At 37.3% G+C, this 27,784-nt stretch overlaps 1 protein-coding gene across 9 annotated transcripts in view; it reads right to left on the minus strand.

Moving 5' to 3' along the window:
* ATP6V1H (ATPase H+ transporting V1 subunit H) overlaps positions 1 to 27,784 on the minus strand; it is a 47,603-nt gene that overhangs the window by 15,471 nt on the left and 4,348 nt on the right. For 6 of the 9 annotated variants that reach the window (XM_026081328.1, XM_026081329.1, XM_026081327.1 and 3 more), the window contains 10 exons: positions 23,867 to 23,969; positions 22,329 to 22,418; positions 18,842 to 18,955; positions 16,108 to 16,212; positions 14,969 to 15,022; positions 12,026 to 12,123; positions 10,253 to 10,445; positions 6,640 to 6,818; positions 5,650 to 5,775; positions 2,823 to 2,924 (listed from right to left, as the gene is read on the minus strand). In XM_026081328.1, coding sequence (XP_025937113.1) covers positions 2,823 to 2,924; positions 5,650 to 5,775; positions 6,640 to 6,818; positions 10,253 to 10,445; positions 12,026 to 12,123; positions 14,969 to 15,022; positions 16,108 to 16,212; positions 18,842 to 18,955; positions 22,329 to 22,418; positions 23,867 to 23,969 — 1,164 coding nt within the window. Of the gene's footprint in view, positions 1 to 2,822; positions 2,925 to 5,649; positions 5,776 to 6,639; positions 6,819 to 10,252; positions 10,446 to 12,025; positions 12,124 to 14,968; positions 15,023 to 16,107; positions 16,213 to 18,841; positions 18,956 to 22,328; positions 22,419 to 22,617; positions 22,711 to 23,866; positions 23,970 to 24,927; positions 25,082 to 27,784 lie in introns of those variants that run through there. The other 3 variants (XM_026081331.1, XM_026081334.1, XM_026081335.1) reach the window with 3 other exon arrangements.

Raw genomic sequence — 27,784 nt, forward strand, 5'->3', positions numbered from 1 at the left:
AGAGAGACAGAGCGCGCGCGCCAGAGAGAGAGAGACAGAGACAGAGAGCGCGCGCGCCAGAGAGAGCGAGAGACAGAGCGCGCGCCAGAGAGAGCGAGCAAGAGAGAGCGCGACAGAGCATGACAGAGCGCGACAGAGAGAGCGCGTGCGCGCCGGACAGAGAGCACGAGACAGACAGCGCGCGCGACAGAGAGCAAGAGAGACAGACAGAGCGCACGCGCGACAGAGAGCGAGAGAGAGCCAGACAGAGAGAGAGCCAGAGACATAAGAACAGAGGTAAAGGAAAGATCCGGGTCGCCACCCTGGGCTCCAGCCATTCCTCCAGTTCCTGCGGATAGCAGGTGCCCAGGTGGCATCACTGATTTGCGCTATTTATAGACTAGCCCCCCCTCCCACCTCCAGTCCTGCCTCATATGGTAATTACCCCACATGCGCAGTCTGTTCTCCAAGCTTCTCAGACAGGGGCAGGGGGGTCCAGTGAGAGATAGTCCCCGCTTCCCCATCAGACACACAGGTGCAATGCTGTCTCAGACTTGTTTTGAAACAGTTGCCCAAGACAAGTAGATTGGCCCCAGAAAAGTGCTATCCTGCCTTCGCATGATTCTCTTTTCCAGCCACACCTTATCTTGTTAGTACCTTCCTTCCTTCTTCTGCCAAGTGTTTGGGCCATTAACTCTTTTAGCTCAGGCTCTTACACACCCATCCTCAAGTGAGTCATACATTGCAAGAGTGAAAGGCCAAGCAAGCGTAGGAGCAGTAAATAACTATATACCAAAAACTATTATGGTAAGAAATGGACTATACGTGGCAACCAACACATTGTGCTTAGGTGTTTTAAGCTTTTAGTCCTACAGTTGCTGAAGTCATACTTGGTAAGGATACACTAGATGACAAATGAAATCCTTTGAAAGAAACATAAATCGAGGCATTTTAGTTTGTCCTTCAGAACAGTGTTGGCTTATTTAGTTTTCTGTATGCAGAAAAGAATTGAATTATTAGAATTTGCAACAAGAACGTGGGTTAGAATAGTACCTAGGACACTACTTATTTGCCTGTGACCACTCCTTTTGAAGGCTGAAGCCCCCCAGAATTGGGTTAACAGCCTGGGAGAGTAGGGTATAGCAGCTGCTGAGCAGAGCTGAGCTCCCATCAGCAGTACATTTTCCCAACTGGAGACAGGGAGGGGCAGGTTCCTTCTGCCCACTCACTTGACTGAATAGCTTTGGTCCTGCAACCACGTGGCCATATTAGACCATGTATTGTGCTATACTCCTAAGTGGACGTGTGCAAGCTGTTTAAGGATTATGGCAAATGTCTAATAAAATGCTTTCAAACAAGGGACAGCTTAAAGCAGGAGCATTCAGTAAAAACCCTTCCACTTTGCCTTCTTTCAGGCAGCAATATGGGTTTCCACCTCGCAGGAGAATACCTTGCCTTCAAATACAAGTGGTTATAAATCTCTTTTGGAAGACACGAGAGCTAATCAACAAATACTTGCTGAATAATCACTGAGCAGTGCTGTGTAAGTCTTGAAGTTTTGACTTCAAGACCAGCTACGCTAATCAAATGTATAAATATTTATAGACTGGGAGAAGAAGGGGGGAGCGCAAACACAAAAGGATACTGAATGCCTCTGATCTTTCTTAGTGGACCTAGAAGATGGACTTATTTTGTTCCAATAATCTTAAAACATCTTGAGCTCAAGTTATTTACAGTATTACAAGGGCTATGAGTCTTCCTAGAGTGAGCAAGTCTTTCTAGCACATATGTAACATGAAGTTTGAGTCTGTTGTGCTTGACTGTTACTAATGCTGAGATAGCAGTCTCGGCAAGAAATGCTCATGAGGTTTCCAACAGCCTTAGAAGACTATTCTCGTCTCAATTAAACCCTAGCCAGGAACCAGAAACAGACCACTGCTTTGCTATATAAGTTAAATCACATGTCCCAGCTCCCCACTTTGGGTGGCTGATGAGCATGATTCCTGCAAAAATTCCTAATGCCCCTTCCTGCTACAGTAGTGTCATTTCTTCAGAGATGGGATTATTCAGCAAGTAAGTTTTTTTGCTCACCGGTTTTCACAAGAGAACAAGGCAAACAAATATAGCAGTGTATGTGTATGTGTGTATATATATATATATATATATATGAAAACATAGTAAGTGTGTGTGCATATATACACACACACACACACAACTATATTTGTTTGCTTTGGGGGGGGTGTGCACGTGTGTGCATATTTTGACAGGAATTTGGGTTTACAGCAAATGTTAACATTTTTGCTTAAAGTTATATTTGTGTAGCAAAAGAAAACACACTAAAATAGGAAGGTGATAACCGAAGCTGTGCCAGTATCTTTAGAAATTATAATAATTGTTTGTAAGAAAACAAAAAATTGTTTGTCTCAGTGGTTTTAAAGTCACAAAATAAAATCATTGCTGAAAGTCCACTGTAAGTCCAACATTTATAGCCCAATAGTTAGCCCTAATAAAGGATAAAAACAACATGCTGATTAAATTCTTAGTAGCTGTTCCAATTACTTCTGAAGCTGTTCTAATTACTTCTGTTTTAGTCTGAAAAGTTTATTCCTGAGTACTTTAGACATAGGTTCCCTTCACTTTTAAGGGCCACTAAAACATAGTAGTAACAAAAGTCAAGAATCCAGTTTATATTTTGTCATCTATAATACCTTCCCAATGAACTGAACTTAAGAAAAACCTGCAATTCCATTGCACCATATCTTAATATAAAGAAGTAACAATCAGGCAAAGTATATACTCTAGCTTAAGTCTCTTGAATAACAGCACCTAGGTATTTTTCTCACCGTTTCCCTCGGGGATAGTGTCGTACATATTCTCCCACATCATGAGCAGCTACAGCCAGCACTTGTGGGTCATCAGAAACCTCCAGAAGTTTTGTCAGGATTCTACGAAAGGATTTGAAACAATCAAATCTCAGGTTTTCTACCACTGAATTTAAATTAACAGTTTGCAACCATAAACATGTCATACAAGTCATTCGCAGAGTAAAGCTAGAATATAACTTTTTCCACACATGCAGTTGGATTTTAAACAATACAGATGCTTCCTTCATTAACAAAAGTCTATTAAAAGCATTCACTGAAGACCCTATAGCAAGCCACACCTACAAATACCTATACTAAGGTTTACAAAATACCTACTTTTTCATATATGTTGACTTCAAGACCAACAGTTTTGAGTTCAAGACCAGCTGTACTAACCAAATACATAAATATTTATAGACCGGGGGGGGCGCACGTCAAGACACCACCACAAACAAAGCATACACAAAGCCAACAGATGCTGCCTCTTGTGTTAAATGATAGACCCCAGTTCTGTTTGCCAGCCGTTCTCCATTCCCGAGCACAGGAGCTGGCTTCGCACTATGGATGCAGGAAGCTACGAGGCCACACTGCCTGTGACGCACCGAGGAGGCTACACTGAGCCTGGGAAGCCATGTTACCAGCCTGCTATCAACCCGCCCTTCCTCAGCTCCATTCCTCCCCCTACCTTACACCCGGTGCCTTCCTTAGCATATGATGCAGACTGGCAAAAGGGCAGAATTTTATGCAGAACACTACTTTTGAAAAAGCAGTTAAGAAAAGAGCAGTATAAGTTCTTTGGTCTGTTCAATTATGATTTTTTCGTTTGGTTCAGGATGACCACCTTCACCTCAGAAATATCGTCCATTTAATCAACTGCTGTGGTTTAAAAAAAAAAAAAAGTTCTGTCCTCACTCTCTTTAAAGACTGAGATGAGGAAAGAGATACCTTCTAATAAAYTCCAATTGCATATGTTACTTACTTAGTTAGCATGAACAGTAATACAGAACTGTAAGAATTATAAAAGTTTCTCAATTTCTCTATTCTTAACACTGTCTTGGTCTTTTAATGAAGTAGTTTAATCACTTTGAGTGGAAAACAGTCACCAGTAACTCTGTTCACTAGCCAGTAATGAGGGAAAAAACCTGGCAGATATGAAGGCTAGCGACTAATAACAAGTTTAAAAGACTAAGCATCTGGACCACTGGAAAATTAGATTCATCTACACTTAGTGAGATGCAAATATGTTCTAATTACACAAAGTTAGCAATAAGTAGAAACAAACACTTCAGAGGGTTAAAAATTCAAATGGAAGAATTCTATTGGAATTTTCTTTTTCTAAAATACTGCAGCCACTACCTCCCTACAGGCTGGAAAATAATAGGTAAAGTGCTTTTCATTTAAAAAAAACAAAAACAAAAAAACTCCTAATTTTAAGAGCAGGAACTGTAACACTAATCAAAAGACACTGAGGTTCTACAAAATATTGTAGAGCAAAATACAAGTCCAACATCACTTGCATAAGAAGTCAATAATGGGGGAGGGCAGGAAGAAAAGCAAATCTAACAAAAGTGTATTAGATTTAGAAAACAAATAGTGCAGCAGATATTAAGGGAAAAGAAAATGATCCAGCTTGGAGAGGACAGGATTGTCTGTCTCTGCCTTATACTACAGAGGAAAAACTCTCAGGTACAAGATAATTAAAAGGAAAGTGGAAGGAATTTTAGAAACCTCAACAGTACAAAGTGGCTTGGTATAAACCATGTCAAATCCCTTGTCTTCCTCTACCTCCCCCCAAGACTTTTTTTTTTTTTTTTTTAATATATTGTACATCACTGACTTTGTTGCAGCACAGGCACAACACATTTACCTAACAGGTGGTCCCAAAGCCAGGAGAGATGATTACAATAAAATATTGCAACTGCTATTGGAAATACTAAGTATCAACATCATCTTCATGTTGTAGTTGGAAGCATCGCCTACATATTTAGCAAAGGGTTCTCTGCTCTGCTGCCCTCTGCCGAGGTTTCAGGGCAGACTGGAGCGCACACAGACTCTGACTCAGTCTATTCTTGCCATGCCTTTAACATCACCCATTCTACTCAATCTCCTGATTTCAGTTAGGTCCAGCACTTACTAGCAAACACAGAACAGGTAGAAGAGCATATATACCAAATTATCAGTTAATGATGACACAGTTGGACAACTAACAGCTTCCCACAGCTATTTAAAACCCAGATGTCTTTGAGTGCCTGCTTTCAGAAGCCAGAAAGCAAGTCACTAACTCCAATAGCAAAGATGAGTTTTGGCTACACTTCATGTAACAACCTGCTTGCACCAAACAGTCCAAAGACAAAACAGACAGCCTAGGATGTAATGCAGTAAATCAGATTTTCCACAGAACAGCAGCACAACTTTCAGCCTCCAAGTATTTGAGGAAGAAGTTCTTTACTCTGATCAATGACAACAAAAACCACAAAATTAAGCCTAAGATATGGCAAAATCAGTTTTTAATTACATCAATTAGTATAACTGTTTTTCGAATGAAAGCATTAAAAGCATCTGTACAAGTCTGTAAGTGAGTTAAGCTAGAGATATTCCTTCCATTGTCATCAATATATTTTGAGCAGTTAAAGCAAATAACCAATACAGCTTTTGGCCAAGATCAGTACTGGGTAAGGACCATGCATTCTAACTTGTTTTCACTTTAGTTATTACTCCCTGTTGACATAAATTAGGTATTACACACAGTATCAGTTAAATACTGAAAATATTAAAGCATAATATGAATCAAGAGTTGAGGACTTACTTGAGTAGTTCATAATTCTTCTCATTTAATCTTACAGCATTCTCACGCCAAAACTTCTCAGACTTGTGTACAGGACTCCACTCCAGTCTTCCTGACTTGAGCTCAGAACTGTACTCATCAAATGAGCTGCAATACAAAAGACTCAGAATAAAATACAGGCTCAGCTTCCACGAAGGGAGTTTGAATAGCACACCCAAATCTATCCCTAGCAAGACAGAACTGGAGCACAATTTGTTATGACACATTTGGAAGTCAGCTCTCTGCAAAGTACAAGAACTGTTCCTGCTCATAAAAGTTCATCATTGCTTAAAAATACTGAAATGCATGAAAGGTAAGAGAAAAATGTATTTAGCCCTCATTCTCCCCAAACAGGATTCCCAAAATTAAAAACCAGTCTTGAACTTCTGGAAATTTATCAGCTGTTTTGCATGCTTTCCTGCCATTATCATCAATATATTTTCCGCGTTTTAATTTCTCCAAAGGATCATGGTCCTTGATTTTCATAAAATTAAGCCTTTGATGCAAACTAACATGCAGTTCAATTTACGCACAGGAAAGAAGGAGAAGCATACCTTGAGTTAACTTGGACAGCAAAAAGAGTATGCTAATTAGGTAGTCCTTAGCTTAGACTAGGACTGCATTTATTTCCTACCAACTCCCATTGAAGTTCTTTCTTAACAGTTTACCAGTTATGAAGATCACATATCCAGTAGTGAAGAAGATTTTTCAATTCAGCATGTAAATACTCAGTTGTAATAGTATCTTTCATATACAACCAATACCTCCGGTATGCTGTCTTATCAGCCATCACATAAGTATCATAATTCCATATATTATATAACTATAATATTGTGTATTGTAGCCATATATAATTATATACAATACTATACATTATATATAACAGTATATAATATTTAATATTATGTTTTAAAAGATTTTACCAATGTTTGTATAATCACACTTTTCAAAATTTCATACTACAAAACATACCTAAGGTCCTGCACGCTCTCACCAAGCTTCTCCAGTAGAAATTTGATATCTTCACTTATGTCTTCATCATCGTATTTCTGCTGATCCAAATTCTCTAGCTGCTTTAAAACTTTACATTGAATCATGGCAAGAGCATATTCTTGGCGAGTTTCTCTCTCTGTAGATTTCTCTAACAGATTCTAGGAAAATAAATTTTTCTTTTTTAAAAGAACAGACTATTCTGAAATGAAAAGGCTAGTATTTTTGAAATTCCTTGTTGGCAGTTTTTAATTTAAGAAGTGACTATTAGGCAGAATTGAGCACTTCATGAAATAATCCCTCCAAAGAGAAGTAAAATATGAGTCTGCCACACAGTGATTGCTTTACACCTACTTCAGTGGTGTAAACTGCCTGGCACTCATCTTACTGCACATGAGGAGTATTCATGTGTGGGACTAAAGCAAATGGGTATCATGAATCAAGAGAAACTTGAAAAAGACTATGGCTCTGGTTTGCAAGGTAGAAGTCATACAATCACATATGCCAAAAAGCACAAACCCCATTGCATTCAAGCAACTGATTTGGACCTTCTTCCTCCTAAATGGAGTGGTGTGCCATGCTACCTTAAACATTATAAAGTATTAATACACCTGCTTTGATCATTTTCCACATCAAATAAAGCAGAAACACTACTCAAAGAAAAAAGGGAGGCTGATATCCCAAACTGTAGAGTCTCTGCCATAAACAACTACTTTTATCTAGGTTTATCAGTTTTAATTTTCTGTGTAGTCCCAGCATAAAGTAGAAAAGTCTTTAAAAAAACTGATCTTTCCAACTCAAGAATTTACATCTGAATTAGATCAGCTTCTTCTGAATTTGGTAACATTCCAACTAGATGTTTTTATTCAAACAGAAGCTTTTTGGTAAGACAAGCACAGAATGTAATAATCAAGTTCTAATATCATTTATTACATTTTTACTCAGTGTAATCAGCTTCAAATTACGTTGTTCAATCAGAGCTAGCCACCTGCACTTTTTGATAAAGCTGAAAACATGTAATCCATATTAAAAGAGGAAGTCCTTAACAAATAGAGTTTGTATTCATATGAATAAGCCTTAACATTTACCAGAAAAAAGTGATGCAATTATACAGAAGGAATTTGACTACATTCCTCTTGTTCATGACACAATCTTTATACTAAGGTTTCTAAGATATCAGACATCATGTTACTTAGTAAGGTAAGATACTGCAAATTAATGTTAAAACTTGCATGAGGAAAAAGTTCTCTTACTGCTTTTAATGGCCACATACAACCCATTTCATTTTCCTATGTGGAAAAATATATACATTTCTATCCCTTAAGTAAGAGACCTGAAAAGTAAAAGGTAATTTAGAGAAAGTAATACTAAATTATCTACTTAGAGTTGTAAGTGCTAATGAGAGCAAAAGAACAAATAATGGATCCTAAAAGACAAGATTCAGCAATTTCAAAGAGCATGTAGCTAAAGTTTCTAAAGAACTCCTATTTAAGAGAGAGGCAGAAGCAGAAGCTATTCCCAATATTATTAAACAACTCATACTAAAGTGAGGTATTCAAACTTTTTAATACTGAAATGGAAAGGGTATATTAGGAGAATACAAACAGAAGCACATAATTAAATAGAACAGATCAGTAAACTATTTAGTGATTAAAAAGTATTAAGGTACAAAACGAGTAGCAAGGAAAGTGGCATGAGACAAAAATGAGAAATACTACAAAACCACAAAAAGATGAGTAAAAAAATACATTCTAACAGAGCAAGTAATTGATTCAAAGTAGTCAGAAGTACTTCATGCCTGTTGCTTCACCAATAAAAAGAAAAAAAAGTGCATTATAATTACATTCTTGGTACAATTAACTTACCAAAGAAGTGAAACAGGTCAAATTGGGAGGGAATCAGATAGCAGGGCAGATGCATATCAATTGCCAAAACTCATGACATTCCCTCTGTAAGGCATGGACCACGGGGAGGATCTGGGGATTGTCAAGCCTAGCCATTTATGCAAATCACTTATTTTTTTCCATAAATTTATACTGCAGTCTCTTACAAAGGAAATGGTCCCTTTTGCCTCCACTACCTATTTTAATTTTGCTCCAGAACTAACAGCTTCAATGTCTAACTTCCAATCTATATTTCTTGCCTGTCAGTTTACAGCCTCATTCTTATGCCAACACTAATCTAACTTCACTGTTTTCTTTCCCCAGCATTAATTTCCCCAAAACCTGTAATAAAACCACCTTGTTCCTCCTCAGCCTTTATTTAGTAAAAGAACCTGGCTTGGTTTTGTCTCCTCCTGCAAAACATAGTAACTCTAAGAACTAGCAATTATTTCTCCTGTTTTTTTAATGACCTCAGAATTGGAAGATATTGAACGTAAGATATTGAAACCTGTCACCCCTTTTTAAAGCTCTCTTGCTGTATTTCCCCATTTAATCCTAACATTAAGATCCTCAACAATGCTATCGCTTTCCTCATGCTTTGCTCTTTGAGATTTTTAAAGACTCAACTTTTAAAAACACAAGTCAGAGCATCAGAATGTATATGTAAACACATACACTCTTCAATAATGAAGTGTAAAATCTCAAATTTTAAGATTCATTTTACTCTTCAAACAAGTAGTCCAAACACATACTGCATTTTGATTCTTTGTCTGCAGAAAGTCAATAATAGAAAGTCACTCAGTCCCTGAATTGAATACAGACCATTTTGGGTACCTAATGGAAGTCAGGTTTACTGTTCTAGGCTGCTTCTATGGTCTAGGGAAGACACGTTCACTGAAACACTCTCTGAACATGCTTCTCTTCACTGGCAGCAGACAGAGCCCAGGACATTCAAGTTCCATCTTTAAACTTACAGTGAGGTTTGTCTCTCCTGTGAATTTACCTCATCCGCCAACAGGTCTAACTTTTAAAACAGGACTAGAAGTTGTTACAGCATTCCTGTATCACATACAGGACGCTTGACATGTGGGCACATCAACTACATGCATGGGCCTAATTAGCACACATGAATTCAAACTTGTACTCTCACAATGAAAGCATCAAGCCTCAGTGCTTAGTTATTCCGAAGTATCCTAAGTAGGATCAGCCATTTTCAGGTAATATGAACACAGTAGGTCAGCTAGCCGCTCTTACATGGATATCCTCGTTCATCTTGACAGAGTTACCAAGGAAAGATTTTTGGACTAGTAGATAATTCCCAAGTCAATCAAGTAGTTGGGCAAACAGATCTCTCTTCAAAATGGTATTCTTTTTAATAAATTCTGCCTTAGGAAGCTTTAATCCAGTATCAGTAATTCCAGTGTTTTAGCACTACTACTAGTAGAAAAAAGAATCTTGAACTAAACATGAGAAACCACTAATACCAGTGTTCAATATACTATTAGTCAGACTTATTCTAAGAAGGCATTAAAAGCTGCTTGTCTGTCACTTGTAACAGCATATGTATTACCTATAACAAAACTCATGTCATAAAAAGAGGGAGAAATAGCTTTCAATCCAGGATACCTGATAAGGTATAACAGAAACAGCTGTGCTTCAGCAACATCTGAAACCAGCTGAGCACATTGCACCTGCAGTTAACAAACACTTACCCGAAATGCTGCAAGGATGATTCTGGTCACTTTCTCCTTGACCGATTCCTGAAGAATATCTGACAGCACTGGAACAATATTATATCGACGGAGATATTCGCACATTTGAGGGCTAAACGCCAGCAGCCACACACAGAAAATCATCTGATATTGGAGTTGGAAGCCACATTTGTTGCTCAAGACCCCCATGATACTGAAAAGTTAACATGATATACATTTGATTTTTAAATAACAGCATGCGTTGTATTATTCTACCTTGAAACATTTTATTACCAAAAAGAAAAAAAACAAAAACACCACACACAAAACACATACACACATTTAACAGGAACTTATCGGTAAGAGCTGCAGGGATGAGTGCACAACACATACTTCACAATACGCTGCACCAGTATTTATCATCATCCAAGCAGCTTGTTTAGGAAGCCATCTTTTAAAATATACTTTTTATTTTATTTCTCTGCCTTATAGCCATAAAGAAGCTTTTTCCAATGTGAATTGATTTAATACTGTATCCACCTTCAGACTGAGATTTTTTCTAGCGGCATGTTTAGAGCATTATTTGTCATTCCAGGAGAAACACATAGCTACTTTTTCAGAGTCAGGAAAGAGGAGGAGTATGCAAGCAGAACAGTCTACACATACAGAAAGAATACATTTCCTAGCTGTATCACTCCACAAGAGTGTTTGAAATGAGCTGAAGTAGGGACTATTTAACAAGCAAGTTTTCAGATAATAGCTTATATGTAGCACCAGATCACAAAAGGGACAGATATAATACAGCACCACTAGGCAAGAAACAACATCACACGATCTCCAAGAAAAGAAGAGGGAAAAAAATTGTATTTCAGCTGAACGAAGTTTCTGTTTTGAAATTTTAATAAGCAATTTACAAGTTCTTTCCCCCCAAAAAGCCAAGCTAATTTAAAAAAAAAAAAAGCAACTTGCAAAATTACTACTATCAAAATTAAGATGACAAAACTCAGATTTGTTGAAATTAAGCCTATTGTAACATTTCAATAGTTTATTGTTATTTCTTAACCATTACCAACAACCTTGGTGAAAAAGTTCATTTCAATAGTGTCACCTTGATACATCTGAAAGTCTTTTGAATTTTCATTTCACTGGCAACTTTGACTTTTCTCCAATTTGGGCTAGAAAGGTATTCTTTTCTTAGATTCCAAATTGTATAGCCACCAACCCCAATAAAGACACACATGGTAGAAGAGTTATTTATACATGAGCGTTCTTAAAGAAGATGAATGACACCTTAACCTCATGCAAAGCTATTTATGAAGAGAATCTGGATAAAAAGAACAATCTACTTAAAGCCGTATGTGGTGGATGGGGGGGGGGAAGAGAAGCATCGCTTCAGAATACATGGGGTTTTTTCTCCTTTCACTAATACTTCAAGACTGAAAGACTCCAACTGAAAGATACTGAAAACACAGCAGAAACTCATTTCTTTAGTTCCTGTACTAGTAAATAACAATCTCAGAGAGTCTTTAACTGAAGATGAATAGGTATATTCCCCTTCAGACATCTATATAAGCAGTTCTTCACAGAGACAAAGTAGCGTTAAGACCTCAAAATCAGTACCTATATCTGCAAGTTTCATCTGTTCATATGAATGTATTAATGTTTGAAAACAAACAGGTTTTGCATTCAAACACAGCAGCTGTCTTTGCAAGAGAATTCTATTACAAAAGGGGTCATTGGGAATGTGCTATTGTAAGTGCAAGTATATCCATATAAATTGAAATAAATGCTCACCAGTTTACCCCATCTGCTTCTACCCATGCAAAGCGATATTCATTGACCCTGAGCATCAGCTGCAGACATCCAGCAACACACTGTACATACTGGGAACTCTAGGTGAAAACAAGAATACATCACTTCTTATTAGAAGAGTTAGGTACTAAACACTGAAGCTCAGTTTTCCACAACAGGCTCTACTAGCATGCTTCGTTACACATTTCTTCAGCAACACTTCTGATTTAAGCAGGGTCACCCTTATAAAGCTTTACACCCCTTTATTTAAAAAATAATAATTAAAAAAAAAAATCTGACAGGAGAAGAAAAGGTAGAAAGGAAAATATAAGCAGAGAAGAGTTTTGAAGGGAAAGAAATGTTATGAAAGTGATACCATTTTACCATTACCACAACAGATTTTTATAGCCTATTTGAACATGCCTTCTCTCAGCTTGTGTTAAGGCTGTCTTCTGTTTGATTACACTGCCAGAGCCATTTCATCAAGAGAATCAGTTATTACTGTTGCGCAAACTCTGGAAACTAAAACAGCTGTACCATAACTGTTTACCAGACTTGATTAAGTCTGCTACAGGTCTCTGTAGCAAAAAGGAATTTTCAGTTAGAGTTCTTCCCATCCCCATCCTCCTACTCAGCACAGCAGTAGTCCCATTACAACTGCATATTTCCCTATACATGTAAGTACACAGTAAGTACCATGCTTATCATAATACATGAGAGGTATATTTATATATAAAAATACCATTAGAGATGAGTATGCACAATCATCTTCAGAGTTTAGCGCTGCATTTTAATTTTTTCTTTTTTTCCCTTTTAATGAAAAGCTTAGCACATTATACTGTGCTACGAGAAGACTAAAACTTTCCCTTCAAGAAAATGCTGAAATGCCGAGATGTGCATCACTGAATTCTATTTTCATTCAAATTCCTATACGAACAGTCACTGACACAGAATAATTAAACAGCTTTTCATCTCTAAAAGTATGTATTTCTTGTGCAATAGTACATAAGATTGGTTGCAGTTCAAAAATGTTTTTTTCAGTTGGCACATTGTGCTTTCCACTACAGCAGCAAAAAGATCCCAAGGTATGACAGAAGTGGCATTTTATTCTCTCCTCTTGCTCAGATTCTGGCATATCTTGACTAATACTCAGACATGCAACAGATGAAGTATTTTTTCCTATAAGCTTTTTTCTTTACTAAGCGCCTTTAAAGTCTCATTGTATTGTATGACTGATCTACCAAGTCAAACCTTTCAAACATTCAATGGAAGAAAGAAATTAGGCAACCCCATATGAAATGAAGAGATAACAGACAATAAACAGAACTTAAACTCCCTTACAAGAGTCACAAAATGAATTCATCTTTATTCTAAGACCTTTATGTAAATACTGAGTCTAAACATCTACAGCCATTCATTATAAAGGACATTTATTTCACTGGGTAGGAATTCACTTTCATACACCATGCAAATAAAAAACAACATACACAAAAAATGTAACTCTTGAAACAACTATCTCCACACAGACACCCTCCTCTCCCCAGGATAATGTATTCTTATCTGCATCACGAAACCGCATTCCTGCACTAGGAGTTATTTTATCTTTAAATAGATCACCATAAAAGCTTTCTCTTTCAACACTATCTTAAATTTAAATTTTATAATAAATCCCAGCCATCATTTCCCATGTAAAATGTTACAACTGCATCCCTACTTTATTCTGAAATACTTTAGTTAGCACCTGCTTGGAAATTCTGCACAAGCTAGATCTGAAATCAGAAACACTATAACCAAGTCAATTCAATACTGTACACAACCTAATTATCCTAGAACATATTTGCACTATGAGTTTTGCTGCTTTGGGACTCCACAGTAGTATATCCAAACAGCACTACAGTACACTGGATACAGATCACTCCATAATGAGTGGTACGGCATGTAGAAGGATTTACTGTTTTAGGGCCACAAGACATAGGGCTATCAGCTTAACGAAACCTTACAGTAATGAGACACAAAACTGTACATACTTCAACTTCCATGCTCAGGCCATAATTTAATCCCCTACTACATGGTCACGGGTAACACAAAGTCCTTCCGCTTTACTAATTTAAATCTTGGTCAGTGGTACTTTAAGAGGCTTTTATTAGCTTCCTATGGGAAGCTAATTCTTTAAAGCAATTACTTCACTTAGAAGAGAAACAAATTCTGAATTCATATTTAATTCTGTCGAAAAACTATGGACACTTTCACTCTAATATTCAGGTTGTGAAAGGACCAAGAGACCAAACTGCCGAATCCTACTCCACATTCAGAAGCCATGATGAACTGCTTCATTGTGCCACCACAAAACAGAAAAGTCAGTTATGATGATCATTTGCATTTGCTATACTGCCACACACAGTTCATCTCTAAGATGAGTAGCCATTATAGCTATGTGAAATTCAGTATAAATAAATACTGAATACGAACAGCTTATAGCTTTACAAGTACTCTTGCAATTCCATGCTACAGAGGTTTGAGGGGCAATGTTAGCTTGTTAACAAATGTTAGTCTGATGTGCCATTTGCAAGTTCTACATTTCAAGAGCCAGAAACTCCCTACTCCCAAGCTTCTTTTACTGACAAGTCAGAAAGTCTAGTACAAAACAGACAGCATTGTTCAAAAATTGCCCATCATTTCTCCAAGTTGTAACAAAGAGGATGCTTAATACATTTACAGCTTTAACAACTAAATATAACTTGTAAAACATGTACTTCCAGTGCCAACATTTTCTGTTAAACCAGTGTTTTAAAACAGTGTTTTGTTTCTTGGTGCCATCATCTGGCAATCTTTTGTAGTACAGTTTGATTCCAAGTATTTTCTAGCAAAACAGCTCTGCCCCTTATCCCAACAGCAGATATCACCTCTCTAAAAAAGAAAATTGACATATTTCAAAGAAATACTCACATCGCTCGTGGAGACTGTTCCTGCTTCCACAGAACCCCCTGTACCACGTAGTTTCTAGCACAAAAATGAAAGTTTAAAATCAGAGCTGTCCCTTACCTTTACAGAACTGTTACCAAATCTCTTCCAATCCCCCCATCCTTCCAGACACAAAATACAAAAGATAAAAAAAAAAAGTCTATGAGATACCATTTTTTCCTCAATATATTATGATTTACTATTTATTTTCCAACCGCACACTACCATGTCTAGAAGAATATGCCTGGAGATAATCCTGAGATAGCATATCAAGATTTTTTTTTTTAACTGTAGATTTACTCAAGACTTTTATTCATTTTAAAATTTGAAAGCCATTCTCTTGAATCTTTCTGAAAGAAATTCCAACTTTAAAATTCTTGCTTACAGAGGCAAAGTAAAACTTCCTTCTAATACGTCCATAGTTTGGAAATCGATGAAAAATACGCTGGTACTAAGCCTACCAAACTGTTTCTCTGCTTTCCAGAATCCGCTTCTGTTCCAACACTATCTTAGAGAATGATGAATCATTGGCTACTGACAAGTTTCATAGGGGTGGGGGGGAAACAAACACAAAGGAGAAAGATTTGTCTTTGAAGGACAAGCCAGAAGTGAGCAGTTCATACTGAGCTAATGCCATACAAATACTGTTCAAACAAATCAGGATTTATTCAGTTTCAAGTGACATGACTGCTAAAAGACAGCTTTATACTACAGCAAACTAGGAAAAAAAAAAGTCTTTTATTCACATCCTGCTGCCATTTGATTTTTCTCCATTGTAACAAGTTCTGAAAAGCAAAACAATACAAGGAGACAAAAGCCCCTCATCATATGTTCTCTCATTTTCCAAGAGAGAATGAATATTAATCAACAGAAAAATCAAAATGCTTTTTTTTTTTTTTAAATCACTTTTAATTTAGATTTCAAGAAGCGGAGGTGAAATTAAGTCTTAAATTAGAAAGCATGTGCTTGAAGAAAAAAGATTTAGCTTTAAAATATCAATATGAAATTTCATTTAAAAAATAAAAATGAAGAAGAATTTCTGTATGCACATCCATATGTGCATTCATATTCTTTAAAAAAAGTTTCCAAAGTCACTGTAATATTTAAAGGAAGTAGTTTTATACCTGGGAACTGAGCTGTGTTTTAATCCAGTTGAAGTAGTAATTCAAGTCACTTCCTTCCATAAGTTCTCTCCCCCAAGCAGCCAATTTGGCAATAATTCTTGCTGCCTGAAAGAGAATGCAAAAAACAGATTTTCAAATGCAACAGCAATTTCCAGATTTAATATCAGAGCAATGTCCTGTATGCTTTGAAAACCAAGTTTAGATAAAAGGTGGCCCCTTACAAAAATCATCTTTCCCATGTCAAAGGATCTTCACACCTAGTAATTTTGTTCCTTCGGCTTTCTCTGTTGCGTCTACTCCCCAGTAGCTGGTGTATTTTTACAAGGTTATTGGATAGCTGTATCTGATGAAGTTCACAACGCACCAAAGAAGTGAGAAGGAGGGGGGAGCTTCTATCAATGGGCTACTGCTGTAGGACACTTAAAGTCAAAAATCCATCAGCAATAAGACACTTCATCTAATGCATACATTAGCATGCTTACTTTAAGCAATTAAGGCATATGCCAATGCAAATGATCATAAAACATTAAAGTTTTATGTTCTTAAACTGAAGCAAGTAATCATCAAGAAGGAAGAAGGCTCAAGCCCAGAAAAAGAAGAGCAGAAAACCAATAAAGAAGGTAGAATTTAAGAATGCAGTTAAAGAGAAATAAAGAATAAGAACACATTCAGATAAGCTTTCATGATGCCTATGACAAGAATAAGTACAAACCAGAAGAGTATTTCTATGCCAGCTTTTTCAAATTAATTTAAGTGACTACATTGTAGTCTGCAGCATATTTGCAGAAATATTTGAGCCAGCTTTAAAAACAGTCTAACCAAGGAACTACTGATGCTGGGGTTAGTTTGCCTGCATGTAGCTCCTTGATGCAGTGGTGAGACTATTTTAGGCACCTTCCCACTTTACAGCATTCAGAAGTGCAGCACCATCACAGATTTCTGAAGGGAGTATGGGAGACAGCCTGGTACAACCACCTCTGCATTCAGAAATGGACTTGCTTGACACAATCCAACGTGGTCAAGCAATCCTATAAAGTCCCTTTGGCTCTTAAACATGAGATAGCAGAACTCTAGGTTAGCATGCTCCCAAGTTAAAACTGCTACCCAGTCCCTGAACCAAAGATCATTCATACTTAGAGTTTGGGCCTGGGCACAGAGGACAAATACTTTGATCTACCTATGCAGACACACTGATGTGGCATCAATGGTCTTTCAGTGTGCACACTGGGAGGAGGAAAAGGAAAAAAAAAAAAAAAAACCAACAACAAAAAAAAACACACCAACATAAGCCTAAAACTGTTTCTTTTGAAAAATGTTAATGTGCTTCAAAAAAAAAAAAAAAAACCACAGATATTGGTGTTAAAATGCATAGTCAGGTAAGTAAAAAGAGCAAACTGATGTTTTAAAGTGGATTCACATCGCATGAGATTCTCCGATTTGGAAATTTATTTGTATATTTTTGAGGTAGCAGAACATAACAATGACTGAATAACACATCTATGAACCGTAAAATACTGAACATAGTAATTTCGAACTGTACACTTGCAAGCCATCATTCCAGGGAGATGAATTGGTTTGCATTGCAAGGATCTGAGAAGTACACTTCACCTGCACACTTGGGAAGCCAATATTGTCCAAGTACTCAGACTGTGGTTTTGCAGCAGGGGTCCTCAGCACCAACAGTGGCAAAGAAACAAAACAAAACAAAACAACAGCCTCTTCCTTCACCTGCACCAAGTTACTTGCTTGCAGAACCAGGCAGTGAACCAGTCTTCCCTGAAAATAGGCTAGCTCACTGGCCAAGTCACAGCACAGTCATAAATGCAGTAGCGCTGGCCATACCTAAGGGGCAACAGCTCTCTTTGACTGGAATTCCTTGCACCAGTACTGCCACCAGAGCATACGGCAGACCTGGTATGCAGTTTTGTGGTTTAAGCCACTGATCTGGTTTTATCACACCATGCCAGCATAAACATAATGTTAACTGCAGTGAAGAGCAATTTGTAGTCATGCAGTTTTCGTCCTCGAGACCATAATAATGGTGCAAGCTACAGTCTCCAGTAGGAATTCACAGTAGTACAACCATATTTACTCCCACAAGGAAAAGAACAAATGGCTGAGGTGAAATGGACAGTTCTCAGCACAGATGACAGAAGAATATTAAGAATTCCAGAAAACAATTTTGCAGTTAGACCTGCTTTAAAGTTATTTCATATACACCAGCAGCAGCCAGTGGCACAAAGCACAGCAGATACCACATAATGCACAGTAGACATTATTTCTTCCCCAATATGTTTACAGTCCAATTACAGCAGGCTACAAGCAGCAATAACTTGRGCATATGAGAGAATAAGATCAGCAAGATAAAGATATCCCCCTTTCACTTGAAGGGGGCTTAAATTCCAATATTCGTAAAACCTGAGGAATGTTGGCTGGCAATTGTTATAAAAATTGTTTTTCTAATAGCTGTACCTAATTAACTAACTCTAAAATCCTTGCTTTTTTGAGTCCTTAAAATCTGCTGTAGTTTCCCGGAAAGAATGATATTAATAAACAACGTATTTCTTTTTAAAAAGCGGTCAAGTGAAGCTTACATTAAGAGTGACTCATCTAGACTGTAAGAAGAAAACTTTTCAGCCAAGGCAGCATTTAATTTCACACTCTAAAAATCTCCTAAAGAAAAAATAAAAACATCATTTTTCTCTATCACCTTCAGAGATAGGTTAAAGCTTACCATGTGCACAGTGAAAAGATCTTGGCGATTCAGCATTGGCAGAAAGTAAGACCATGCAGTGTTTTTACCACGCTTTGCATAATCAAAGAAAATACAAACACGTTGATGATTTTCCTGTAAGAACAAGGAGAGGGAAAAGAAGGGAGACTTGTAAAAGCATTCAACATAAGACAGTTATTTGCCCCCTCATTATATTGGCATATATTGTCAGAGTGTATCCTAGATTGTAGTAGTCCCTGGAAAATTTTCTCAGTTTGACAGTTACTTGTGAATATAATGTTTCAGCACCCTTAATATTAAGATTGGAGATGAAGGAGTATGGGGGTGGGTGGGGGAAAACCAAACTCCAAACACCTAGTTATATCTCAGTACTCCAACACCTGCTTGAGTAAAAACACGTATATACTTTTGATCAGCCAGTCAGAATGAGAGATTAGCTACTGTCATCTTCAGAGAGAAACAATACTCTTCTTCCAATTATGCCTGAATAAAGTAAAGTTTTTCACATGCTGTTACTTCCACACAAAAGCCCTTTGTTCAGCCTGGTTGTGTGAGCTACCAGTGAAACTTCAGAAATAGAAGGTAGTTATGCCTCTCTAGTCTTCCCAATGGGAGGCAAGCTCTTCTCTCCCAGAATGAATCTGTAGCTGTTCAGTTGTCACCTCAGTCTACTTGAACACTTAGGAGAGGACATAGCCACCAGGAGTGGCCCAAGAAGCCTGTTCTCCAGAGCTTCTAGGCCAAACCACAAGACACCACAAGTACCCGAACAAGGACACTGCACAGAGTTGCTTCAAGCATTTCACCTAACATGCACTGTGCAAGGCAGCTATGATGGCTCTCCTTAAAGGAGAGGAAAGAAGAGGCCACACAAACTTGAAGAAGAAAGAGGAGCTCTGCTACTTCCTAATAACCTAGCAAATAAACATTCTTCCCCCACAAAAATAAATTGCTTGGATTCTTAACTTTCCTCAGGCTGAGGCAATTCCACATACTTCCTAGCCTGATGCGTATGCCCCTAGTCTGGGGCATATGCTTTGTCTAGTCTAAAAAGATGTCTCCCCTTGGAAGTCAAGCTACTACAATCAAGTATGCAGCTCATACCAACGAAGACAAAATGGTTTGTAGCTGAGAAGCCCTGCAATTAGGACACTCTGAAAATGTGAGAACTGTATTTCAATCTCTCCTACCCATTTTATTAATTTTTCAAACTCCTCTAATTGAAGGGCTTTCCTCCCCTGATATGACACCTTTTTATTAACACTATGGACCAAGAATCAGCTGCGCAAGCCTGTTTGTTGGAATGCAATCTGTTAAGCACAAGATGACCTGAATGCATCTGTGATCCAAACATTGACATCCTACTGAATGTCAGAATTGCAACTCTTCATTGGAAGTATCAAAGTTACCTGTACCACATGCACTGCAAATTGCTGTTCTGATCACTGACTAGGGAAGTCAGGTGTCACTAGCTGACAGTCATAACCTTCACAGTGATTTGATTCACAGTTTGCATGTTTAATACTCTACATCTCACACAAAGCAGACCAAAAAGCTTAAAATTACTGTTTTTCAAAATACAAAATAAAAATGTAAGGTCTCAGGAACACAGTGCCTTGGAGAGAACCTCAGTTTTGTGAGGGCTAGTTTGATGAAAAATGACAGTTCGATCAAATTGCTGTTAACATCTGCACTTGTGCTACACACAGTCTGGATAAAAAGATCAGAAATAACTAGATCAACAAGTTCAGTTTACAACACAGCTAAGCGGGAGACAGACAAGTCTGGAAGCAGAAAAGCTGAAATAACTTCATCACACTATCAATCAGATTAGTCTGGTTTGCTGCAAAGGTGTGAGGTGAAGACAGGAGGGAAATAGAGAAAAGCCTATGGCCCTGAAATATGTAGTGCTGCTCCATTCTAGGCAACTACTGACTAAACTGGTAAAAAGGAAAACCTGAAGTATTCATATCAACAGTTGAATAATTTAGCATCTGTCATTTCTGAAGAAGCATAATGAAGCTTGCTTGGGTGGTGCTGCTAGCTGCACTAAATACTGTGCAGGTTCTTAAAGCTTTCATAAATATCAGAGACTATGCAGTGTGACAGAGGTCACTAATCCAGAGAAATTGTTACAAGTGTTTATCATATAAACAGAATATGAAGTGTATCCTTAGGGATTTAAGCATGCAAAAATTCCCCATCTTCACAAACAAGCAGAACGGTGATATTCTCATAAGGCAATTACCACACTAATTTCACTTCCACCAGCCACCCAAAGAAATCTTTCTTAGAATCATGATCAAGCCCATAAGTAAAGTTGCTGGAACAAGGAGAAAAAGAAAATCCAGTGAAAAAAGGAAAAGGGTCAGACTGATAAAACTGAAGATGGGAAATGAATCGCCACCACTAGCTAGTATTCTAGCAGTAAGGGCACTCACTCATTACACAACTTGAATGTGGAGACGAGCAACTGAATCCATGCCCCCCACAAAACACCATAATCCCCATGTAATATGTACTGTGGAGAGATTCACACTTTTCAGCTTGCCTGTTGACAATACTGAATATTCAGAGTTGGAATTAGAACTCACATAGTCCGTTTCTTAGGGGAATGTCCTCAACCACTAAGTTATTACTGGATGCATTTCTCTGTTACCTTGTATTAAATAGGTACATCACAAAACAGCAGAAGAGAAACTGACTGTCAAACAGGGAGCCAAATGTTCTAGGCAAGCAACAGGGAGAACTGCTCATGCAGCTCAGCTCGTCTTGTTATGTCATCACTCCAGTCATTCTCTCTTACTCTACTAGGAAGTGAAAAAATGCAGAAGCATACATCTGATAGAGTAGACTGACCTGTGTCAGGACTGCTGTGCTGGCCTGAACAAGTCAAGAGCAAACTTTATTCTAAATTCCAAGTCATTGTATCCCATAGCTATAAAGTCTGTATTTTAAATAGTAGTATTCCATTACAGTGTATTTGTATATATTTCACTGGACCAAGAGCTCCCATTCTATAATTAAACTACACAGTATTCCAGAGCATATTGTCTCAAGATTTTAACTTATTTTGGAAAGTTGAAGCTATAGAAACTGCATCTTCTTGCTGAAGGAAGCCAAATTAACACTTTTGTAGGAGAAGCAGCAACAAAAACGTCAAGTAAGTTACAAATCATATGCTATCTACACAACAGAGAAGGGCTAAAGTCACAAGTCATCCTTGAACATCCAAGTTGTTGCATCAATCAAGGTTGAGAGTAGATGGATTAACATAAAGGTATGTGACTCAGAGTATGAACACATATAAACAAGACCAAAGTCACCTGTGTAACTTTAGTTCTGACATTTAACTTCTGAATACAAGATCTGAAAATCTAAAAGAATACTTTTAATACAGTATGACAAACACCTGAAGAACCCTGAATTAGACTAAATAGACATTCATTCATTCAAAGACTTAAAATAAGACAGGTTGTTGACCTACCTGCAGCATATCATCAACCATAGTCAGAATGTACTGAACTGTCTGTTCCTTGGAGATATGAGTCATCAAGTTTATAAATGTTTTAGCACACTAGAAAATAAAAAGACATTAAAATTAATATTAACAATTGTTTTTATTCCTTTTTGATAATATAAAACAGGACCTCATTAATTCACAGTTAAGTCTTACATAAGCATTAAGCATCCCAATGTCTTATTCGACTGCAATAAAAGATGAATACATTTGGCATTATATTACGGAGAAAATTTTCTGTCACATTAATCATTACCTTTACAAATTACTGTTTTCTGGCTTTCAAGTGAGATAACAAATACTCCCTAGTAGAAGTCAGCAAGGTTCTGCCAGGTGCTTTGTTGAAAGGCTGATTAGGAAAATCTCCATTAGTGCTTTTATACAGTAGTGAGGACAAGAATAATTAAATTGAAAAAACAGGAACAACTTAGACATGTCATGAGAAAGTTTAAGCAATTCACACAGGAGGAAGGGAGGAAAGAGCACTTACCTGTTCAGCTCCTATATCTAGTAGACACTTTGGTTCATATTCAAACCATTCTCTGCCTCCTGAACAACTCTATCCTACAATTTCAGCCACAGATATAATAAGCTGAAATAGTCATAACACTGCTTTTTACACTTCCTCCTTCTCCCTCCCCACAGTCAACTAAAGCTGAAAGAAAAATCTAACTCTGAACTGCTACACTGTAATTACATAGTAGCATGCAAAGCTCATCATACAAGTTTTTGTCACTATACAAGTTGTGGTCCATTACATACCAGTCACATAATACAAGTAAAAAAGGACAGCCTACAAATTAAAGTAGAAAGGAAGAAAGGGAAAGTTCTGTGGTTTTTGAGCACATCTCCTACCCTTCACCTCCATACCTCTCCCAAACTCAAATGATGTCTGATGTTGTTTGCTAGAACCTCAGGCTTCAAGGTTGAGGTTCTACTGCTTGAAGTATCATTAAAGTGACTTTGGGTGCCTTGCTTGGACTCCACATGCCAAACAGCATGGGTCACCTTCACCAGTCTTATATCATCTCTGTCCAGTGCAGATGTCTTGTATCTTAGTGTCTATAATGACACTAGACCTGTGTTAAGATAACTGAATCCACTTTATCAGTCAGTGGGATGTACTGATGGAATTAAATTATAATTGTTCATCTAGCTAAATGGAAATAGCACTGGCAGTAGCTCTCATCAATAAACTATAGGAAAGAGCTCAAAAATAAGTGACTGAAGTATGGATGTGTATGATTAAGCTAACTGGGATGGGGAAAGGCTTGAGCTAGCATGTCCCATAACAGATTCCTTCAAAGTAAGATGATATTTAATAATTATTAAATAGGTTTTTAAAATAATAGCCAATCTGCATTATGATTCAATTTTAGTTAGATGTAAAGCTTTATAGTTCTTCTGCAATGTCTTAACTGTATCCTGTCAACACTGAGATAGAGTTGGCATGAGTTTCCCTCCATTCTCCTCCCCTAAAAAGAAATTATTAAAAGAAAAGTTACTTGATTGCCTTCTGTTTGCAACAGCTCCTGTTTCTCTTCTGGATTTCTTTTCTGTTCAAATCTTTGAATAAATTCACAGTCTTCACCAGAAATCATCTGCCCTCTGAAAATCAAATTATGAAACCATAAGCAAGATGCACACACAGTAAGTTGTTTGACCTTATTTTCTTCAGTTTGGTATCTCAGCAGTACCACTTTACCAACTCTATACCCCACAGTAGAACAAAAGAGTTCCTCTCCGCCAAGAATCTCACGTACAGAGAATCTGAAACTCTCATGACAGAACGATCCCTCTAAATCCTTTCCTATACAACTCCATTGCTCCACAGCATTCTCTAAATCATTCTTAGATTTCCAGAGGCTGAAAGAAACAGTCAGTGGAAATAGCTGAAAGAACTGAAATACAGACAACTAGCACATTTGTGCCAAATTTATAATCCATAACATGAATAATAGTCTAATCCAACCTGAAATAACTGCTTAAAAATAAAATGAAGCGTTACTTTAAGTCTGTCATAAGTTCCAAAGAGAATTTTAAAGAGTACAAAGGACCTGGTTCCTAATATATTTTTAGCTTTCACAAGTTAACAAATAGTTAAGCTTTTCCTGGTAGTTTAAAAGCTGATCAGCATGCAAGCTTATCCAAACACACAGCAAAAGGGCTCAAGATCGGTGTCCCACAGCAGTTTGCTATAAGAGAGATCTCTAGTTGATTTTTTTTTTTAAACCAAAACAAATAATACTGAGACAGTTACAGACATCATCAATGCTATTGCAGAAAGCTGTTGGCTAAACTGAAAAGTTAGCAGACTTGTTTTTGTTACAATGCAAAACTTACCACCGCACCAAATAACAAACAAGTCAAGATAGTACAAACATACTATTCAAATAAGAAAACTGATTTACAAACGAGTAGTCATTGAAATCCAAACTGTTGCTAGTTAATACCAGTAGTGCTTCAGGAAATAAGAAAATTGTGCACAAAATCATCAATACAAAAATCACAGAGGACAGAAGTATTACACTCTGCTTCAATATTTCCAAGACTTATCTCCTCTTACATTTCCACCAAATCAGATGCCTCCTCCACTTTTCAAAGCTATGTAGCATGGATTCTTTTAATTCATTTTTTCCAAGTTCTGGGGCAGTTTTCAGATGTTCCATGACTAAAGATTCCGCTAAAATCCTTGCAAAGTTACAGGAAATTTTTGCCTTTTTTTTCCTTTCTTTTTTTTCTTTTTTTTTTTTTTTAAGTCAGCTGACCTGGATTCATGAAATACAGAGACATAAATAAGACTTGCAACATGTTTTAATCTTTTCTCTTCCTCAAAAGGGTAGGTCTTGAGGACAGCCTCAGCACAGACACATTTCACCCATCTATTTTTTAGGGAAAGGACATAGTAAGTCTAGTACTGTGTGCATTATTCCTATATTCTTGCTGCTTTTTAAGAAATTTCCTCCTATACACTCAGGAAAGGCAATTAAGACTTATTAGATGGAAAATTCATAAAGTCATTGGTAGTCTTTGACAGTAGTGTCTACTAAAACTGAACCAACTACAGAGAAAAAGCAATTAGCCAAAGAATGACCACACTGCTACCACATGCCTTTTAAGAGAAAAGAAAGAATAAAACTCTTTTTTTAAAAAGGAGTTTGATTTGTTGTTGAAAGAGAAACATAATTTATTTGCCAGAAATAAGGGAGATTGGATTTAACGACCAATAACTAGAAGGTCTCTCTTATGTTTCAATCAATACTGGCCAAACTAGGAACACCTGGATGACATTGATTTTAAAAAAAAACTGACCAGATGAGCTATCTGTTTATAAGAATATTGCCATTTAGGAAGCACTTCAAAGAAAACTTAAGGTGAACCTTAATTTTTTAACATTAATGCTTAAGAAAGCCTCAGCACAAAAACAGACACACTTGTTTATATCGAGGCTATTAGAAGAGGTCTGCCAATTGTCAAGGAAAAAAGCTTGCAAGCTCCTTGCTTTCATCCAACATTAGAGCCTGGGAGGGGGGATGTGGGGGGACTGGCATTGCCTTGAACAGATGAGAGGCTAGGGTTTACTGTTTGTTGGTTTATAAGCACCATTCAAAAAGACACTTTCTAACCCACACAAAACTGTATAACGGATTTGACAGCTTTATAAACAAGTTGTTTGTTTTTTATCAGGGATCTCATGCATCTGATTAATGCATTGTTTTAGTAATTTCAAATGCATCAATTTCCATTCATCTAATTTTAAGATAGAAATAACCGATTATGTAGTAATCCTTAGCAACCAATACAAAAAAACAAGAACACAGACAGCAACAGGGGTACCAGCTACCCTGATACTATTACCACACTTTCTCACCCTCTTCAAAGAGGCAGGCATTTCCCAATATCTTTAAGGGAGCAATGTAAGCAACCAAAGCTTCCCTCTGTCCCTCATTCTAACAGGCAATCAATGTCACGGTTCTTATTTTCCAGGATGTTTACAGTCTTTCACCTACAGACAAAAGTCATTTTGACTGACCTTCAACTGTCTGGATGCAAGTCAAGTTTAGACCTATAACCACCTTATTAAAGCTTGATGCTTGAGCTACTAAGCTCTGACTTTGAGAGCACTAGAACAGGGTAGTAAAGCTCAGCTGCGTAAGATTTAGAAAGAGCACAAATTTGTAACAAGATCATTTTTAGAACCTCTTGGTCAGTCAACATGATTCAGAAACCTGTGATTCCTTTTACTTATTATGCATTTCCTCCAGCAACTGTTGTTCCCCTTTTGTTTAAATCATTTAGTAGAAGTCATTCCTGACTTTCTTATATTTGAATACATCCGCAGCAAATACGAAGTTCATTATTAGAGCTGCCTATCATCATGTCGAGGCATGAATGTTTTCATCCAGGTATCTACAATACTTTACATGTACCTAAAGGATATTCAGCTGATCAACAGTTTTAACATCCCAAAATTAAAACAGGATGAATGTATTCTACAAGATTTGACCAACAAAAAAGCTGCACACCACAAGTTAGGAAACCTCTACCTTTCATCTAAGGGAAGACTGGCTTTTAAAGTCAGAGATAATATTTAAACTGCTTCAGGAGGCTTTTTTTTTTCCTCCTTCTTAATTTTTCCCCCCTCCATGAAACTAAAACAGAAAACAATACTTTAAAAATCAGAATTCACAAACACATATACAAAGCACTTGAAGCTTGGGAATCCAAGCACAAACTAGGCGCCATGCCTATCACCTGATTAAATAAGAAGTATTGTCAAGCGCCGTATACACAGTGCAGTAGTCTACAGTGCAGTAAGATGCAAGTTAAATCCTGAACAGTTCACTTTTCCAAAGAACTCATTTACCACCTTTAGGGTCTTTATAAAGCAAAACTAAAATTCCTTCAAGTGAGATGTGTACTCTACAAGTGTATTCTGACACCTCAAGGCAAATGCTGAAAGCAACTTCATAGTACACAACAGTGACATATCACATTTTCAACTAGCAAAGGGAATCAACACCTCTAAACCTCTAGGAGTTTCAGGATACAAAGGCAGGAAAGTCTGTACAGAAGAATTAACGACCACAACTATATTGAGCTTCCAAAAGATAGCTCAGACACCTCCATCATCTTCCACTGTTTCAAGGTTTGTTAGTTTCTTCTCCCTCAGACGCAAATCGTAGCTAGAATTCAACCTAGAGTAAGTATAATTTTTAGCACCAAAAATTCCCCACCCACCACAACCTAAGTTTGAAATGAGCAATGAACACAGCAGCAACCATAGGTAACGTATAGTTGTCATGCCTAAATATTTCACTTTTTTGTGCCAACAGTATACACAGAAAACATGACAAGTCAACAGTTGGGAGTTAGTGCAGTTTGACATTTAGCTTACAGCTGGTCAGACTTTAGTAGCATGC

This window comes from Apteryx rowi, unplaced genomic scaffold (genome assembly GCF_003343035.1).
Source record: "Apteryx rowi isolate R43461 unplaced genomic scaffold, aptRow1 scaffold_542, whole genome shotgun sequence".
Lineage (NCBI taxonomy): Eukaryota > Metazoa > Chordata > Aves > Apterygiformes > Apterygidae > Apteryx > Apteryx rowi.